Genomic DNA, 19,711 nt, shown 5'->3' on the forward strand with positions numbered 1-19,711 from the left:
TATTAATGATTTTTACGAACTACTAATGTCTACTAATTAAAAAGAAAATGTTTATGAAATAAATTTTTAGGATGAATTTAATACAAAATAGCACACGATTTTTTTATAAAAGGTATACCACCGACTCTACCACACCCTTATAAATTACACAAAAATTCGATAAGAATTTGTGTTTACTTATGCTAGATTCTTCTTCTGATAAGGCTGCATAGTTGTAAATGTTGACTCATTAAAGAGAAGGTAATTGAACTAAAGAAGGTTGTAGCCGTTTATATGTATGTACTTAACCATGAGAGACATAAATAACGTTTTTAATTTATAACATTTAAAATTCCGAGTCTTTGTTCTTTATAGGGGTGTACTGATTGCTTAAAAAGTACTCACTGTAAAAACAAAGCAACAGCACTCTGGCAACGCCGTGACAGTTTTCCATCCCTGACCCGGCGAGGAAGTCTGGATTTCCTTTTACAATTTCATTAACAAATGCACCGGCGGTTTAATTGGCAAAAATGACCTCCATTATCAAGCTGCACACTATATCTGGAGCGATGGACGAGTCCCCGCCATGTTATATCCTACAGATAGACGATGTGCGGATATTACTCGACTGCGGATGGGACGAAAAGTTCGATGCCAACTTTATCAAGGAACTGAAGAGGTGACATTGAATATACATTTCAGGAAAACAATAACATAAATATTTTGTGTATTCCCAGGCAGGTGCACACCCTGGACGCCGTGCTGCTATCCCATCCGGATGCATATCATCTTGGAGCCCTGCCATACTTGGTGGGCAAGCTGGGGCTCAATTGCCCCATCTACGCCACCATTCCCGTGTTCAAAATGGGTCAAATGTTCATGTATGACCTTTACATGTCGCACTTCAACATGGGCGACTTCGATCTATTTTCGCTGGACGACGTGGACACGGCTTTCGAAAAGATCACCCAGTTGAAATACAACCAAACGGTTTCACTGAAGGGCAAGGGATATGGAATATCCATTACGCCTTTGAACGCTGGACACATGATTGGCGGCACCATCTGGAAAATTGTCAAGGTGGGCGAGGAGGATATTGTGTACGCCACCGACTTCAACCACAAGAAGGAGCGCCACTTGAGTGGCTGCGAGCTGGACAGGCTGCAAAGACCTTCGCTGCTCATTACCGACGCATACAACGCACAGTACCAGCAGGCCAGAAGGAGGGCTCGCGATGAAAAGCTCATGACCAACATCCTGCAGACGGTGCGTAACAACGGCAATGTCCTGATAGCCGTGGACACGGCAGGACGAGTCCTGGAGTTGGCCCACATGCTGGACCAGCTGTGGAAGAACAAGGAATCGGGTCTGATGGCCTACTCGCTGGCCCTTCTTAACAATGTGAGCTACAACGTGATTGAGTTCGCCAAGTCGCAGATCGAATGGATGAGTGACAAACTCACGAAGGCTTTCGAAGGTGCCCGCAACAATCCTTTCCAGTTCAAGCACATCCAGTTGTGCCACTCACTGGCGGACGTCTATAAATTGCCCGCTGGTCCAAAAGTGGTGCTGGCCAGTACTCCAGATCTGGAGAGCGGATTCACGAGGGATCTCTTCGTGCAATGGGCCAGCAATGCCAACAATAGCATAATCCTTACTACTCGTACGTCTCCCGGAACTTTAGCCATGGAACTGGTGGAGAACTGCGCACCGGGCAAGCAAATCGAATTGGACGTCAGGCGAAGAGTTGACTTAGAAGGAGCTGAGCTGGAGGAGTACCTACGCACACAGGGCGAGAAACTTAATCCCCTTATCGTGAAGCCCGATGTGGAGGAGGAGAGCAGTTCCGAGTCCGAGGACGACATCGAGATGAGCGTCATCACGGGCAAGCATGATATTGTTGTCAGACCAGAGGGTCGCCATCACTCCGGTTTTTTCAAGTCCAACAAACGACACCACGTGATGTTCCCCTATCACGAGGAAAAGGTGAAGTGCGATGAGTATGGGGAGATCATCAATCTAGACGACTATCGGATTGCGGATGCAACAGGCTATGAGTTTGTACCCATGGAGGAGCAAAACAAGGAGAATGTTAAAAAGGAAGAACCGGGCATGGGAGCAGACCAACAGGCTAACGGAGCAATCGTCGACAATGATGTTCAGTTGCTGGAGAAGCCCACCAAGCTGATAAACCAACGCAAAACAATCGAGGTAAATGCCCAAGTCCAGAGGATCGATTTCGAAGGTCGCTCTGACGGCGAGTCCATGCTAAAGATTCTCTCCCAGTTGAGGCCACGAAGGGTCATCGTCATACACGGCACTGCCGAAGGCACACAAGTAGTGGCCAGGCACTGCGAGCAAAATGTCGGTGCGCGCGTTTTTACGCCGCAGAAGGGCGAAATCATTGATGTCACCACTGAGATCCACATCTACCAGGTACGCCTGACGGAAGGACTTGTCTCCCAGCTGCAGTTCCAAAAGGGAAAGGACGCGGAGGTGGCGTGGGTGGATGGTCGCCTGGGCATGCGCGTCAAGGCCATCGAAGCACCCATGGACGTAACTGTGGAGCAGGACGCATCCGTGCAAGAAGGCAAGACATTGACTCTTGAAACACTGGCGGACGATGAGATTCCTATCCACAACTCGGTGCTCATTAACGAACTGAAACTGTCCGATTTCAAGCAGACTCTCATGCGGAATAACATCAACTCGGAGTTCTCCGGCGGCGTGCTCTGGTGCAGCAACGGAACTCTGGCCTTGAGGCGAGTGGATGCCGGCAAGGTGGCCATGGAGGGATGCTTATCCGAGGAGTACTACAAGATCAGGGAGTTGCTGTACGAGCAGTATGCGATCGTTTAATATTCAAAATGACGTTTGCCTAAGCACCTAATGCTTTACTTGTTAAGATTAAAAAGTTTTTATATAAGAGAATCAGTTGTACTTTATTGCCTACATAAATTGCAGCATGGGATCTTCTGCCCTTGGCCGCTTCTTCTTCCACTCCTCGATCTCGTCCTCTGTGGGCGCCTTCACATCATACATGCTGTTGTAGGCTCGTTTGCGATCGTCCAGTTCTTCGGGAATATCTTTTTCCTTTGTCTGCTCTTTGTCCTTTGTCTCCTTGTTCTTGGCTTTTTGTTTTCGCTGCTCCTTGGCCTTCTTTTTCTTCTCGCGCTTCTTCGACTTCTTCTTGGACTTTTTCTTCTCTGGTTTTACCTCCTCCTCTTCGGATAAGGAGGATTCCGAACTCGATGCTGAGTCCACTTCGGAGGCGGGCCTTTCTGGTGGCACTTCTGGAACCTTGAATTGGCTTTGAGCTTCGGGTTCTGTAGTAGCTGCTGCAGTGGAGCTCGTAGGATGCTGTTCCGAGTAGCCCTCTGGCTCCTGCATGCCCACGCAGTAGGAGTTCTTGATGAAGGACTTGCAGCACTTGTAACCCCAGCGTCCGGCGTTCCAGAAACTGCCCCAAACTGTTGTGTGGTTGTTGATATACACATCCTCCTCGTAGATACTGCGCGCTTTCGGCTTCTCCACGCCCTTAATAACCTTGCCGCTGCGAGAGTACTCGATGTACTCCTCGGTCTGCGCCAGCAATAGCGACTTGGGTGGAACCTGAAGATGCTCTTCGCCCCCATATTTCTCCACAATGTGTGTTTTGGTCTGGAAAAATAATGGAAATGGATGTAGTAATTTTTCCAAGAAATTTCCATTTCCAATTCCTTACGCTTGACTTAAACTGTTCCTTCTTCTGCTCGTACTCCTTCTGCAGCAGCTCCAACTTAGTGGGCTCCGCTAGCAGATGCACATCAACCCCCTTGCCGTGGGCTTCCCAGGCAAACAACTGGGCGGTGGCTTGGGCTGTAGTGTCCCCAGAAAAGCGCACAAAGTTCTCGCCAGCAAACTCAGCTCTGCAAATATGAGTGGTTAAGAAATTTCTTTATCTGTGCAACTTTTTGTTACTCACTCCTCTTCGGGGACAGCAGGGTTGGGATTGTCACGCATGGAGCGCGTCTTGGGATCGTAGTAGGCGGAGTTGGGATCCAAGTTCCTCAGGTACTTCGCCGTATCCTCGCGGATACGCAAGTTGCGCACCGTAATTCGCTGTTTGGAGTCCACCTTTGTGCCGGGCATGTCCACTTCGTCCACATACTTATCCTCGTTGCCCTCCTCATCGGATATTTCAGCATCGGGATCTAACGGGTACATTAGAGGGATATTGATTTAACTATAAACACTCTGTTACACTTTTACCTACCATTTTTGAGCTTCTCTGCTTTGAGTTGTCGCTTGGCCTCCTCCACCTTTTCGTACTCCTCAATGATCTCTCTGTGATTGGCCGGATCGTAACTGCTCCAGCGATCTCGTTTCTCATCATAGTTAACCGCCGCTTCATTGACTAAATGCTCGTCGTGCACGACGATGGATTCAGCGTACTTGGCTTGGACTTTCCGCGGCCGCTCCAGGCAGTCCTTGCGTTTGTGTGTGACGGCGCCACAGTTCTCGCAGGCTCCCTTCCGGAACTTGGTAATTATGCGTGTGGTGTTAAGTCCCTTGGGCGCCCTCTTGTCCAGCTGTCCTTGCTCGTCCTCGTGCTGCGGACGTTGATGTTTGAGAGTGGGCCCCGCCGATCCGTAATACCATGGTGCATTAGATATGTACTGCGGAATGTGGGGATTAATGTCGCGACCCTCCTCGTCGACGGCGGCTGGAGCTGTTCCCGCTTTTCGAGCCTCTTCCAGCTCCTTGGCCTTGCGCCAGTCCTCGCGGGACTTCTTCTTGGGCTCCTCCTCGGCATCCTGGTCGTGCTTGCTCAGAATGATCTGCGAGACGGGCGTGCGCATGGGCCCCGAGCTCATATTGCCAGATTTTATTTACTAGATAATATTAGTTGTAATATTTATTTCTCTTTTCTGGTATCGGCTATCGAAGAGTGTTGGCAAGCGGAGAAGCACTTGGCTTAACAGCGAAAGTGTTGGACAATCTGTGGCACCCCCACGATAGGTATCGCTCACCTTGGCACATCGCTAACGTTTTTCCAATAAGAATTGGAGTGAAGTGAACATTTTTATCAATAGTAATACGCGAAACAGTTTTAAAGCCAATAAGAAAACTACCCAGCAATGCAACGGAAAATGCTGGACACTGTGATTTTGTGAAACTGTTCGAATTCGTTGGAAAACCAAGGAAATTGCCTGGGAAAACCAATCAATTTATAACGCTGTGCAAACGGGTGCGTGTAACTGTGTGCGTGCGTGTGTGTATAAGCGCATACATATGTCGAGCGTGTGTGTGTGCGCTAGTGTGAAGGCATCCTTAATTTTTTCGCACACATAGCTGAACACTTTTTCTCTGATATACAAGTTCCTGCGCGCGCAGATGAATTATTTCATTCTTTTTGTTTCATTGTTGATTGCAATATTTTCTGCCTATTTGTTGTCGTGCATGCCCATTTCGCATAAACATAGCAAAGAAGCGTTTCAATAACTTTTCATTTAAATCCGTAAACATTTCCTATAACCAACAGTAGAGAGAGCAAGAAAGTAAGAGAGTGGTATATATAAAATCTATCGATGGGACTTTCTAAATATTACTTCGTGTGTGTTGATTGATTGTGAAGCGAAAAATGTCAGCGAAACGTGTATCTTATATTCAAAGGAAGTGCTTAGTGTACAATTTAAAAAACAAAAAATATAATATTTGAACTACGAACATAGTGGGCATTTCGTATGTTTACCAACACTGCGGTCGTCAGTGTCAGGCTGACAGGTGGACAGTACGGCAACTCTGCCAGCTGGAAGACCTTCGTTTTCACCAATTAGAAAATTACAAATTTTCCAATTGGACGGGTTAGCCAAACGTTTAGTTAATTGAGCGCACTTATTGGCGTTTCGTCAGGTGTTTCCAATTGGAGTGGGCGTGAGACGCGCGTGTATTGGTGGGTAGTAGAAGTGCGAGTGAGAGGCAGCATTAGAAATTCTTGTTGTTCTCTCTTTGTTGTTTAATCTGTGGAAAAAAGTTGACTACGCGTGTATATGTGTGTGAAAGTGTGTGTATATGTGCCATACATGCACACAAAGAATTTGCATAAAAAAGTGAGCAAGCAATGGCATTATATGTAATCAAAGCTAAACGACACTGAAAGTACTCAAGATTGTGTGCGAAGAAAAAGGGCAACTAAGTATGTACTTGTTCCCACCAAATTGCCAATTAGAAAACGCTTTGTATCCCAATTGGATGCGCATTAGACTAGTGGCGAGATTAGTGTACACTGAACAACAATCTGTGGAATTGTGAAATAAACAAAGTTGCACTCCTTGGAATGATTTATACGCTAGAAATATTACCATAGCAGATGATGGTCGCGCACTATTTTCGACTTTTGTTCTACGGACTGTTGTCGTTTGAGCGATTGCCTAATGTACACACACAAACGGGCAGAAGCACAGTGGCGGCCAAAATAGTAGTGTTGAATAATAAACGATGAAAAGAATTTATATTTTTGTAAGCTACAGCTTTTCGTTTTGCAAAAATGAATGTACATTTCTGTCTGTGAATCATGAATTTTTTCAATTTAACCCAGTATAAGTCAGTAACATTTTGAAGTAGTAGCAAAATTATTAATATTATTATCCAAGAAACTTAGAACTGAATACACATCGCATTTGAAATTGTTTATTGAACTGCTATTAATAGTTAATACGCATCGTTAAGGAAATAAATAAATATACATATATGGTGCCAATTCCTTTAACATGTCATTACTATTTTGACCGCTGCTGTGGGCGTAGATATGTGTGTGCACAAATTCCATCGATGCGAGGCTTAATCGACCTTGGGAGTGAATCGAGTATACCGCATACGCCATTCATGAGTGTCAATGACCTACGCCAACATTGGCCCACAGCGAAAGATGCGAGTGGCAGTCGGGCGATTGATTAACCCATCTCGACTGCTCTTCATCCGATTGCAGATCAGGATCACCAGCCAGCCGCACACCGCCACAAGCCGAGTGGTCCACCGCTGCTCCCCACACAGACACGCAAGGACATCGCACGGAGGACCGAGGAGCAGCCGGATCAGGCTCAGGATCACGACCAGCAATAGGATCTAGTACAGCCGGACAGGACAGTCACCGATCGCACGACCATGTTCACGGGCAAGCTGCAGATCAAGGTGTGCGAGGCGAGCGGCCTGCGGCCCACAGACTTCCAGAAGCGCCACAACCTCACCTTCGGCAAACTGGCCGACGAGCAGCTCATCGATCCCTATGTCTCCATAGATGTCGACGAGAGTCACTTCGGTAAGTGACCTCCCACTTCGATTTCAGTTCAACCATTCTGATATGGTTGGGAAACTAAAGTCAGTTAGATAGTTACAAAAGTTAGTTAAGCTAGCAGCTAGCAAAAGTGTTGCACACTTAAAAGGGTAAAAGTTAAAGGTTTTGGCAGCTAGCTTTATTTATTACTTATTTACCTGGTTCTTTTCTTACCCACAGATCGAGCGACCACACGGCCAAAGACATTCGATCCTGTTTGGAACGAGCAGTTCGTCCACGACGTGACCAATGTGAGCAACATCAACTTGACCGTCTTTCATGATGCCGCTCTGCCGCCGGATGACTTTGTGGCCAACTGCATCATCTCCTTCGAGGACCTCATGCAGAGCGAGACGCCTGTGCAGGATCTATGGGTGGGTTTCGAATATATAGTAGCTGCATGTATACGAATCCATATACTTATACTTCTTGAAACCTCACAGGTTAACTTGGAGCCGCAGGGCAAGATTCACGTCATCATTGAGCTGAAGAATCGCACGGGTACGTAGCGAAATGAAGATCTGAAAAAAGTTTAGCGAATGCTGATCGATTCCATCTGATTTCAGATAAAGCCAAAGCCGAGGCCGTGGTGGAGCACACTGTGGCCGTTAACAAGGAGTTCAAAGAGCGCGCCGGATTTAACCGACGTCGCGGTGCCATGCGTCGTCGGGTCCATCAGGTGGGTATCCATTTAAGCAGTTGAGAATGAACGTAACTAATATGTTTCGTTTGCTTGGAACCAGGTGAATGGGCACAAGTTCATGGCCACGTTTTTGCGTCAACCCACCTTCTGTTCGCATTGCCGGGAGTTTATCTGGTAAGTGGAGCCGAGCACACATGATCGTACAACTCTCGTAACGAACTCACTTAAGGGCTGAAACATCTCCGTACATCCTAAGTTGTATACGCAGTGATTAATCTGAACATGCATTTAGTTTTGGGACCTGATTTACACACACCTCTCACCATCCGACCCACTTTTGATTTGTTTCGATTCGATTCGATTCGGTTCGTTTCTACTTGGGTTGATCTATTACCTCTATGTTCTTAATGTACCACCACTTCTCATCACTCATCATCGCTCTACTTGGGCTCACATCTTTGCTCCTTTGGGTGGCTCATTCTTATGCGGTTTTAGTTTCCTTGGTTCTATACATCCATTGGCATTAACCCGGTCTCTCCGGTGGGCTATTATGCTGCTTGGGTGGCTGCTGGGGTCATCTGGGGATCACGATCTCATTACGCTTGATTTCTTACGGCGACACTCATCCATTGAAAGTAATACACTCGCACACACCAAACCAAACCACATCAAATCAAACCACCAAAGAAACACACACCACAAATCATTCAGTTACCAAAATATATATACATACAATAGCCATGGAATTTCTTGCCTTTTTGCAGGGGAATTGGTAAACAAGGCTATCAATGTCAAGGTATGTGTTTTGCTTCAGACTAAACGGAATTGAGAACCAGAGCAGCTCAGCTCTGGCGCTTCGGAGCTCCAGGATGAGCCCCCGACAAGCTATATCCAATCCATATCACTTTGCATTTGCTTGTTACGTTCGTTGTTCGTTATTCGTTGTTCGTTCGTTGTTTGCTGTTGTCGCTGTTGATGTGGCTGCCATTGGGTTTCTTTGGCTGCATTTTGAGATCAGTAATGCTATCAGTACTATTCTATCATACTCCGAAAGGATTGTCCAGCCTTCGGCATTGTCCAATGCATCCATCACTTGCTTGAGTCGGAACAGGTCCTGTCCACTGTCCCACTGCACCATAAGTCAAATCGATCTGTATGGTCCCGTCCTCGTTCCCATCACATTGCATTTTAAACACACGTTTAAAGGGAGTCCAGTACTAATCAGATTCCATTCCGATCGGGGTTAGAGAATATTCTTTATAGGTCTAGAATTACATGTAGTCTTCATCGCATACACCTCTTTACTTTGTCCGTCCGTCAGATTTACTCAATTCCATATGATAATCATGCATGCTATAGATAATCCCAGTCTCTGGATTTTAGAATCTGAAATAAGCATTTAGTTTTAAGAGACAGTTATCAGTTATTTGAAAACCAATGTCACTAAACTTAAAAACGCCAATTCTTTAGAATTGGAATCATTGGTTTAATATATCATCTTTTTAAATCTATTTCATGATGCACGATAAATTTCTCTTTGGTTCTTAAAGGGTTCAGAAAGAGTATACTCTATGGGGTCGAATAAGAATAGAAATACTATAAAGGATATTTACTTTAAATCATTGTCATGAATAAACTGAACTGCTTTTATGGCTGCCTTCGTCACTTCTCACTCTTCCAAGTAGTTTTGGTTCCAATATCAATATCTCTGGCACGAAGCATCTAAATGTTGTGATTAAACCGAAACACTAAAATTAGAGCACAGACACAGACCAAGCACAACCTAACTCCACTGACCAACATGTGAATAATCAATCACACTGCACAGCAAGAAACAGTCGACGGTTTATCAACTAATTACTGTCCACTAGATCGTGGCATTCGAGAAGGATCCCGAGCCCAATTGCTCCCAATCCGAGTCGAATGCCACGTTGGCGGACTTTGTGTCTAACCCTGAATGTTTCAACGAGCTTAGTTCAAACGAAATCCTGTAAATATACACATTCGTATGTCTAGAGTTTAGGCTAAGAAGGAAATCGCCCTGAAACAGCATTTACTAGTTTGAAATTATGAAATCATTTCATTTATTGACTTTCAAATGAAAAAGAGTAGAGAGTAGAGCTTTCTATCTTTTGATAGAAAAGATAGATGGCTCATTTTGTGCATCATGGCGATCTTCTTCCCGAGCTCATAGATTTTCATAGAGTCTTGGATTCACTGGCCTGCACTCTGCCATTGAAGAATCAAAGAAGCACCAAGTGCCCAGTTTGGATACTAATGATTTCGCCTTTGGTTTCTCTTTCCCGAAAACTCTAGTCTGCACGTTAGTTGTACATAAGAAATGTCACCTGTCGGTGGTGTCCAAGTGTCCGGGCATGCGAGATGAGGTAAGTGCCAATGGGATATCCCCGCCAGATCATAATGATCTAATCGCGAGCCTTTCCAGCAGCCAGCCAAAGTGGAGGTGGTGCCGGCGGGCCAGAGGTTCAATGTGAATATGCCGCACCGCTTCGTGGTGCACAGCTACAAGCGGTTCACGTTCTGCGACCACTGCGGATCCCTGCTCTACGGCCTGATCAAGCAGGGATTGCAGTGCGAGACCTGCGGGATGAACGTGCACAAGCGGTGCCAGAAGAACGTGGCCAACACGTGCGGCATCAACACGAAGCAGATGGCCGAGATACTCAGCTCGCTGGGCATCTCGCCGGACAAGCAGCAGCCGCGCCGCTCTAAGTACTTGAACCAGCAGGGCGGCGAGGACAACTATGGGGCATCCCTGGGCGCCGATGGCGACGGTGCTCCGGGGCAGTCGTTTCGCAGTTGCGCCTTGTCGGTGGACAGCCTGGCCACATCGACGACGACGCTGACCAGCGGGTATAATAGCAGCAGCTGCATGAGCCTGGCGGTGACCGGATCTGGAGGCGTTGGGGCCACTGGAGAGACGCGCCCGGGCAAGTGTTCCTTGCTGGACTTCAACTTCATCAAGGTGCTGGGCAAGGGCTCGTTCGGCAAGGTGATGCTCGCCGAGAAGAAGGGCACCGACGAGATCTACGCCATCAAGGTGCTCAAGAAGGACGCGATCATCCAGGACGACGACGTCGACTGCACCATGACAGAGAAGCGCATCCTGGCGCTGGCCGCCAACCATCCCTTCCTGACTGCGTTACATTCCTGTTTCCAGACCCCGGACCGCCTGTTCTTCGTGATGGAGTACGTTAACGGCGGCGATCTGATGTTCCAGATACAGAAGGCGCGTCGGTTCGAGGCCTCGCGTGCCGCCTTCTATGCGGCGGAAGTGACTCTGGCCCTGCAGTTTCTCCACACCCACGGCGTCATCTACCGCGACCTGAAGCTGGACAACATCCTGCTCGACCAGGAGGGTCACTGCAAGCTGGCCGACTTCGGCATGTGCAAGGAGGGCATCATGAATGGCATGCTGACCACCACCTTCTGCGGCACCCCCGACTACATCGCCCCGGAGATCCTCAAGGAGCAGGAGTACGGCGCCTCCGTCGACTGGTGGGCGCTGGGCGTTCTCATGTACGAGATGATGGCCGGCCAGCCGCCGTTCGAGGCCGACAACGAGGACGAGCTCTTCGACTCCATCATGCACGACGATGTCCTCTATCCGGTTTGGCTGTCCCGCGAGGCAGTCTCCATACTAAAGGGTGAGACTCCCGCTATGCTAATCTACTTTCTTACTCAGCATTACTCATGTATTACTTACTGGCAAGCTGCTGACGTGTCGTATGAGTAATATTTGCTGTTGTTTCCTTTCATCTTCAGGTTTTCTCACCAAGAATCCGGAGCAGCGACTTGGCTGCACTGGCGACGAAAACGAGATACGCAAGCATCCATTTTTCGCCAAATTGGACTGGAAGGAGCTGGAGAAGCGCAACATAAAGCCACCATTCCGACCGAAAATGGTAAGCTAAATTACATATAGTAATAACTTGACCAATATCAATTTGACACACAGAAAAATCCACGCGATGCCAACAACTTCGATGCGGAGTTCACCAAGGAGGATCCAGTGCTGACACCGATTGGAAACGAGGTGGTGCGCTGCATCAACCAGGACGAGTTCGCCGGCTTCTCGTTCGTGAATCCCAAGTTCGGACCGGAGCGCAAAGTCTACTAAGGCCCAACGATCGCAGTTCATGTTCACCTACCAGTTCGATGGATTGCGATGCGGTCGTCTGGAGTCCCGGTCGGATCGGGGGGTGGCCCAAGTCCAGCCAGATCGCCATCGCGACGAGCTGTCATCCAGCGAAAGCAGTCTAATATTTTCATTTCCCGTAACTCCCCGGCGCACTCGCCGCCCCCATTGTTGTCTGTTTCCAGCCGTAGTCGTGATGCTCGTCCTCGTTTCGTTACCGGTCCTGTGTGTAGATCACTCATCCGCATCCAACTACCAGTGCCAATTGTCGAAACTGCTAGCTTCAAATTGAACTTTGGGGCGCATAAGCCCCAAAACCCCTTTCCCTGCTTCAAGCTCCACGCCTGTTGGAATTCATTTATGTTGTTTGCCAAGCTCCCAAGAACAGAAACCAACAAAAAAAAAAAGAAAAGGAAAGAAAAGAAAAGAAAGAAGGAAGTAAGAGATACCCCCACCCATCTAGTCAATGCCCAGTGGCTGAGTGCATTTTGTTATTAGTTATTTATTGATTGTTTGACGTGCCGAATCTCAAGTTTCGCACTCGCAGACCGACAGCATCCAAGCAGAGCTCTATTTACGGGAGGCGAGGCACTTGCTCCAAGCGAATCTCAAGGGAATTTCTAACACAATAGCCGCAATGTGCCGTCTGTACCACAAACACCACACAATACATGCGACCACACGGATCTAGTTTCATTTGTTTTACGTATTCGAAATCTTGCACAACTTCCTTCTCAAGTATTAAAGCGATATTATTTTAAAGTTACCTTATTGTTAAACATGAATATTTATAAAACGAACAAAAAAAAACACAAAAACCAACAAAAACAAAATGAAGCCAAAAAGCCCTAATACAAACGCATACAATTTACCAACAAAATGGAAAAAGAAAGTAAAGCTAACTAATCATAGAGGTAAAGCTAAACCCACAAAGAGAATGTCTATAAAATTCATATTAATTTATGCTAAACAAACTATGAATACAAAACGTGTTTAGTCCGTAAGCAAACGAGGAGGAGAACAAACAAATTATATATATACATAAACATATATATAAAGTATATATATGTGAACCATATAAATTGTGAAACTAAAGCATATGCATATATAATACACACAAATGAGAAACATTTAGCGTAATTGAGGAGAGTCCGAACAAAATTAAATGAAGGATGATAGGAGACAAACAATATAACTATTATGTGTTGATTTTAAAGCCAAAGACTCAAGCTAAGTTCTATTCGCAATTACTGCATTCAAATCTAGCATAAATTTGATTGGTATCCCTTTAATGTTGTTACGATTATTATTTACTCCATAGCAAATTTCGAGTGGCGAAATTGTTTCTGTTTTTCGATTTCCGTCTACCAAAGCGAGCGAGGAATCGTGCTAAAGTAAATCATTAATAAATAATAACAACAAAGGCGGAATAGCAAGCAAAGGAGGATAACAGATGATTTATTAACTTTAAGCAGCGTTGTTAACTAAACATAAAAATCGTAAGGCAAAGGCAGGCATAAACACACATTTGTATGTAATAATAACGCCCAGTGTCTAATAATATTTGTGAAATAGCAAGCCCAGCGTAAGCGCTAGTTACCCATTTACAATTTAAATGTTAACCCAAAGTATTTTCAAGAACGCATTTTACCAAAAACAAGCAAAACACGAGAAATAAAAACAAAATAAATTAAAACCACAAACAAAACCCAAAGAAAGAAGAACAAAAGAAGTATAGGCAAATGTTGAAAGCTATGAATAATTTTTTAAGCAATGCGCTCAGAGGCCGTTGCAAAGATAGAGGCGCGTATTCAATTAAAACTAAACAAAGAGTATAAAAACAAGCAAAACTCCAGCCAACAAGATAAACTCATATGAACATAGGTATAGATTCCCGATCGGGATAGCTATCAGGATCGGAATCGGGAATAGGTCAATCGCTGCTGGTCAAGCACGGAAAGCAGAGGAAAAAAAATAAGGTACATTTAATGGGAGAGAAACAGATGAGGGATTAGAACAAATCGCGTGACCGTAACCTGACAAAAAACACAAAACTTATAGGAAAATGTGCAACCAAAAATGTTAGCTATAAGCTCTCACCGAATACGCAAAGCTGAACGCTCCCCGCGACCCCGTTGTCTCCACCTACTTACCCCGAAACTTATAGTGAATATATATGTATATCATGGCTTGCCAAAGGGGGCTCTTCAACTAAACTCCGAACTATGAAATCTGAACTCTGAACTCTGAATGTACTCACCCGATCCAGCTTAGCTAACTTTTTCTGGAGCCGCGCAGCTCAAGCAAACACTCAAACTCACACCCACTTACATATGTGCAACTTTTTCATGTACCTTTCGCATCTTAGATACTTAAATGGATTATTAAACGGAATCCCCGAAAATTGTTAACTGATCTAAGGCAGAACTACACACAAACTACTAAGAAAATATACAGAATTATTTATGGAACGGCGTACAAAACTAAAGCGCAACAAAGTGGGAGAGAAAGGTTAGGAATCATTGCAAAGTAATAATCATAGACACAAAAGTATTCAGAAAACAACACACAAAACAAAAACACAAGGCACATATACAAAGCAGATGAAAAAACAAACTACAACTGAGAAGAACACGGCATAAATAAGGTTTAAGTTATGTTTAAAAAAGAGATAAATAACTGTAACGGTAAAGTCGAAAGTCAACAGTTGATATGTTGTAAAAAAGCTATTAAATAAAAACAAAAAACACAAAAAAATGAAAAGATTACCAAGGCAGGCAAGTGAGCGTAATTGAATGTTAAAGAAGCTACTAAGTAAATGGTACGAGCAGATGTGTGCAAAGATAACCAAAGAAAGCAAATTGAAAACAAGAAAATTGATTTATAACATTAAGTGAAAACTAATTAATAAATAAAGAGGTAACACCTATGAAAAATGTAACTGATTTTGTTTAAATTTGAAAATTACAGCACTGCAGTCTGCGTAACCGGAAATGTTAAGATAACCGGTAAGGATTAACAGAAAATGGAACATTACTGAGGGTTCGAGTGTTAACAACGTTTTTGCTATGCTGCACGTTTTGAAATAAGTTTCTTATTTGTTACTAACATTACAGGGTCCTTTAAAATTCCAGTTTACATGGGGGCTTACAGCTTGCGGTTAACATGTTCTGTTAACAAGAAAGTTATCGCTTCGACCGATGTGTTATCGGCTGTTAGCTAGCAGTGCACATGTTGCCGCCGAGGAAGAAGAAGCGAACCCAAAACAAATAAATATTTGGTGCAATTTATTAATTTTACAAGACAAAAAACGAGTGCTAGACAATATGCCCAAGGTCACGAAGGAAAAGAAGAGTCGGATTCATAATGATGTGCAAAAACAGGGTGAGTCGGTAGCAAATCTAACCAAGAAACGTACTTTAAAACCACATATTTTGAATTTATAGGGATCGTTTTTAACAAGGACTTTGGCCAGCACATCCTGAAGAATCCGCTAGTGATAACCACCATGCTGGAAAAGGCCGCTCTGAGAGCCACCGATGTGGTGCTGGAAATCGGTCCTGGAACCGGAAACATGACCGTTCGGATGCTGGAGCGCGCCAAGAAAGTGATCGCCTGTGAGATTGACACCCGATTGGCCGCCGAGTTGCAGAAGCGTGTGCAGGCCACTCCGCTGCAGCCGAAGCTCCAAGTGCTGATCGGTGACTTCCTGAAGGCGGAGCTGCCCTTTTTCGATCTGTGCATCGCCAACGTGCCGTATCAGATCAGTTCGCCACTGATCTTCAAATTGCTCCTCCACCGACCACTTTTTCGGTGCGCCGTACTTATGTTCCAACGTGAGTTCGCAGAACGGTTGGTGGCCAAACCGGGTGACAAGCTCTACTGTCGCCTGAGCATCAATACCCAACTGCTGGCCCGCGTGGACATGCTTATGAAGGTGGGCAAGAACAACTTTAGGCCGCCACCAAAGGTAGAAAGCAGTGTGGTCCGGCTGGAGCCGAAGAACCCACCGCCGCCGGTCAACTTCACCGAATGGGACGGACTCACCCGTATTGCCTTCCTGCGCAAGAACAAAACGCTGGCGGCTACCTTTAAGGTGACCTCCGTTTTGGAGATGTTGGAGAAAAACTACAAGCTATATCGCTCACTCAGGAATGAGGTAAGTCTGGGAAGAGTATGATTAGCGAGATAATTGCAATTTGAATTTCCCTAGCCCATTGAAGACGACTTCAAAATGCAGGATAAGGTCATTAGTATCTTGGAGGAACAGGACATGGCCGCAAAACGTGCGAGAAGCATGGACATAGACGACTTTATGCGGCTCCTGCTGGCTTTCAATTCAGCGGGCATTCACTTCAATTAGTTGTATTTATTCTATAGATCGTTAAACTTTGTACAATTTACCAACATTAATATAAATGTTAAGCCAACGAACTCTAATTATCTCAGCATTTTTTAGCCAAACTGGTTTCCATCTAGTACAGTAGTTATCAACTAACAATCCCGTCTACAATCTGACATCAGTTACTTCCGGTTTTGAATGATTATTTGAACATTTTATAATATATATTTAACCATGAATGACTTTCTTTGGGAAAACATAAATAGATAGCTAAGTGAACTAGGAATCTCCATCCGCGCTTCCTACTGTATTTAGAATAGAACCAGCTGAGCCGGGAGAGCATCGTCTCCGAAGTGCGCAATTGAAAAGTAGCTGATTAGCTTCGATCAGATCAGTTGCCGGCCGATCGAGTTCCACTGCAGTTCAATAGGATGGCCATGCAATTGCTAGAATTGATATTACTGCTGGTGTTTTCACTCAGCAGCAGCCTTGTTCAGGGCCAAAATCCGGATCCAGCTGCCCAGCTTGGTAAGTGATATGAGGGTGACTATAATCTTACTGACCATGAACATTCCCTTTAGCTTGCACGAAGTTCAAGCAGATTGTCTTCGAGGAGCGCGTGGCCATCAGCTTCTTTTTTACCGATGCACCCATTACCTACGAGACAGTGGATTCCTGCCATGGATCCAGACCCCTGATTGTGGACGGCACGCCGGCTGAACCCAAGGAATTTCCATTTGCCGCTCGCCTCGGCCATCGGAAAACTAACAATGAAATAAAGTGGTTCTGTGGCGGCACCTTGATAAGCAATCGCCTGGTGCTCACAGCGGCTCACTGCTTCTTTTCCGAACAGTAAGTTCTTCATATCTCAAAGTTACTTTCATTCCATTGTAATCGAACAGATTTCTATATATTTATCCAGCGGTGAGGTCAACGTTGTGCGCTTGGGTGAACTGGAGTTCGATACCGACACGGATGACGCGGAGCCGGAGGACTTTGGCGTGCTCGCTCTGAAGGCACATCCGGGCTTCGAGAACCCGCAGCTCTACAATGACATTGGCATAGTTCAGCTGGATCGCGAGGTCAAGTTCAATAGGTACAAGCATCCTGCCTGCCTGCCCTTCGACGACGGCGAGCAGCACGAGTCCTTCATCGCCATCGGCTGGGGCCAGAAGAAGTTTGCCCAGAAGGAGTCGAAGAAGCTGCTGAAGGTACAGCTCCAGGGCTATAAGGACCGGTGTGTCAGCAGTGTGGATGCGAATGACGAGCTGCCCAATGGCTACGAGCCCAAGAGCCAGCTGTGCATCGGATCAAGGGACAACAAGGACACCTGCAACGGCGATTCTGGCGGTCCAGTGCTGGCCTATCACAAGGATCTCGCCTGCATGTACCACGTAATGGGCATCACCTCAGCCGGCATCACGTGCTCCACGCCCGACATTCCAAGTGCCTACACGCGGGTGCACTACTTCCTCAACTGGATCAAGGGCGAACTGGCCAAGCAGACGCAGTGAACCACTTGTTTGTTTTTAAATTCGCTTAATCTCTTACACTTGAGACCCTGGACTGGATTCTGAGAAAGCCAGAAATATACAAGTTATTAATTAATGATTGTAAATCCACCGGCTATAAACATTTGCATCTGGGTTTGCTGAGCAAACCGGTTTGAATATTGTTGGATTTGAATGAAATTTTCAGGTTTTCATTTCCGAAGAACTTTTCACTTGCTTTAAAGTCGTGACGATGCATCAATTTTGTTATGATTATGGTTTATATTACCTACTCAATATTTGTAAATATTTAAAAGCCGGAACATATTGTTTTCATCATGTTCGCCATCAAACCGGCTTTCATTTCTATTGATTTTCTGCTTGCGTAAGCCGAGAGCAAATATTAGTGTATAATATATATATATAATGTCTTATCAACAAAATCGAGGCTTTTCCCACTTTTTGTTAGCTCTCCTGCGGAGATTGCACTTTGGCAGGTTTAAAAGAGAGGCTTTTTGTTTATAAATAAACATTTTAGTTGCCTACTAAGCGTAGAGGTAGCCGCACGATGAGCAGCGCGATCTTCGCCAAGATTGTCCAGCTGGGAGCAGCATTGCTGGTTCTATTCGTCGCACGGGCGTCAGCCCAGGATCCGGATATAGCCAGGAGTAAGTGCATCATTGTTCGAAAGATCTGTTATGGATGTTTGCACTTTACAGCTTGCACTGCGTACAAGAAAAGCGTTTGGGAGGAGACGTCCGAGTTCAGCTTTCTGATCGAGAACGCACCGATTATCTACAAGACCCTGGACAAATGTACCAGCTATGCGCCGCTCATCATCGGCGGAGGACCCGCTCTGCCCAAGGAGTTTCCGCATGCTGTGCGCCTGGGACATAAAGATGACAAGGGCGAGCTGGAATGGTTCTGTGGCGGAACACTTATCAGCGACAGACATGTGCTCACCGCAGCGCATTGCCACTACTCACCACAGTCCGTACTATTCTTATCACTAAATTCCTAGACTAAATCGTAAATATATTGTGGTATCTCTTCAGAGGATCAGTGAACATCGCGCGCCTCGGAGACCTGGAGTTCGATACCAGCAACGACGATGCGGATCCGGAGGACTTCGACGTGAAGGACTTCACCGCGCACCCCGGATTCAGCTACCCGGCCATTTACAACGACATTTCCGTGGTGCGGTTGATTCGACCGGTAACCTTCAACGATTACAAGCATCCGGCCTGTCTGCCCTTCGACGATGGGCGATCGGTGCCCTCCTTCATAGCCATCGGTTGGGGTCAGCTGGAGATCGTGCCCAGGACGGAGAACAAAAAGCTACAGAAAGTAAAGCTCTACAACTATGGTACGCGCTGCAGGATCACGGCGGATAGGAATGATGAGCTGCCAGAGGGATACAATGCTACCACCCAACTGTGCATCGGGTCCAACGAGCACAAGGACACCTGCAACGGCGACTCCGGCGGACCGGTGCTCATCTATCACAAGGACTACCCCTGCATGTACCATGTGATGGGTATCACATCCATCGGAGTGGCCTGCGACACACCCGATCTTCCGGCGATGTACACACGGGTTCACTTCTACCTGGACTGGATTAAGCAGCAATTAGCCAAAAATTAGAATTGATATTCACAATTCTGTGCACAGCCTATCTCAAAATGAGTAAACAATCGTAAATGAAAAATAAAGCTTAATTGATTGAGTATTATTCACTAACATTTTCTAGAAAATCGTCGTCAAGCCAAGAATATTGAAATCC

General features: G+C 45.7%; 6 protein-coding genes across 10 annotated transcripts; 5 read left to right on the forward strand and 1 right to left on the reverse strand.

Annotated features, from left to right (window-relative positions):
- The first annotated feature begins 417 nt into the window (after positions 1-417).
- Positions 418-2,910, forward strand: LOC117145845 (probable cleavage and polyadenylation specificity factor subunit 2). Its single transcript, XM_033311658.1, has 2 exons — positions 418-658; positions 717-2,910. Exons 1-2 carry the CDS (start codon positions 510-512, stop codon positions 2,836-2,838), a joined length of 2,271 nt encoding a protein of 756 aa, XP_033167549.1. The 5' UTR covers positions 418-509; the 3' UTR covers positions 2,839-2,910.
- Positions 2,903-4,927, reverse strand: LOC117145848 (pre-mRNA-splicing factor Slu7). The gene is made up of 4 exons (XM_033311664.1): positions 4,235-4,927; positions 3,944-4,172; positions 3,704-3,887; positions 2,903-3,639 (listed from the first exon to the last, which is right to left on the reverse strand). The coding sequence occupies exons 1-4, from the start codon at positions 4,833-4,835 to the stop codon at positions 2,929-2,931; spliced, it is 1,725 nt and encodes a 574-aa protein (XP_033167555.1). The 5' UTR covers positions 4,836-4,927; the 3' UTR covers positions 2,903-2,928.
- A 65-nt stretch (positions 4,928-4,992) lies between these two features.
- LOC117145846 (protein kinase C) lies at positions 4,993-13,952 on the forward strand. Of its 5 annotated transcripts, none has more exons than XM_033311659.1 (11): positions 4,993-5,209; positions 6,950-7,279; positions 7,475-7,668; positions 7,738-7,795; positions 7,861-7,973; positions 8,038-8,111; positions 8,702-8,733; positions 10,254-10,324; positions 10,384-11,605; positions 11,724-11,863; positions 11,917-13,952. In XM_033311659.1, the coding sequence occupies exons 2-11, from the start codon at positions 7,126-7,128 to the stop codon at positions 12,076-12,078; spliced, it is 2,220 nt and encodes a 739-aa protein (XP_033167550.1). In that variant the 5' UTR covers positions 4,993-5,209; positions 6,950-7,125; the 3' UTR covers positions 12,079-13,952. The 5 variants fall into 5 exon arrangements, with proteins under 5 accessions (XP_033167550.1, XP_033167553.1, XP_033167551.1 ...); XM_033311662.1 differs by having other exon boundaries at positions 10,387-11,605; XM_033311660.1 differs by lacking the exon at positions 4,993-5,209 and adding an exon at positions 5,752-5,914.
- Positions 13,953-15,312: 1,360 nt separating this feature from the next.
- On the forward strand, positions 15,313-16,536 carry LOC117144419 (probable dimethyladenosine transferase). The gene is made up of 3 exons (XM_033309561.1): positions 15,313-15,480; positions 15,543-16,255; positions 16,310-16,536. The coding sequence occupies exons 1-3, from the start codon at positions 15,423-15,425 to the stop codon at positions 16,457-16,459; spliced, it is 921 nt and encodes a 306-aa protein (XP_033165452.1). The 5' UTR covers positions 15,313-15,422; the 3' UTR covers positions 16,460-16,536.
- Positions 16,537-16,845: 309 nt separating this feature from the next.
- On the forward strand, positions 16,846-18,296 carry LOC117144421 (venom protease). The gene is made up of 3 exons (XM_033309563.1): positions 16,846-16,966; positions 17,020-17,290; positions 17,361-18,296. The coding sequence occupies exons 1-3, from the start codon at positions 16,870-16,872 to the stop codon at positions 17,950-17,952; spliced, it is 960 nt and encodes a 319-aa protein (XP_033165454.1). The 5' UTR covers positions 16,846-16,869; the 3' UTR covers positions 17,953-18,296.
- A 102-nt stretch (positions 18,297-18,398) lies between these two features.
- On the forward strand, positions 18,399-19,670 carry LOC117144420 (serine protease snake). Its single transcript, XM_033309562.1, has 3 exons — positions 18,399-18,596; positions 18,648-18,918; positions 18,984-19,670. The coding sequence occupies exons 1-3, from the start codon at positions 18,497-18,499 to the stop codon at positions 19,570-19,572; spliced, it is 960 nt and encodes a 319-aa protein (XP_033165453.1). The 5' UTR covers positions 18,399-18,496; the 3' UTR covers positions 19,573-19,670.
- Positions 19,671-19,711: the final 41 nt, after the last annotated feature.

The sequence above is a fragment of the Drosophila mauritiana genome, chromosome 3R (genome assembly GCF_004382145.1).
Source record: "Drosophila mauritiana strain mau12 chromosome 3R, ASM438214v1, whole genome shotgun sequence".
Lineage (NCBI taxonomy): Eukaryota > Metazoa > Arthropoda > Insecta > Diptera > Drosophilidae > Drosophila > Drosophila mauritiana.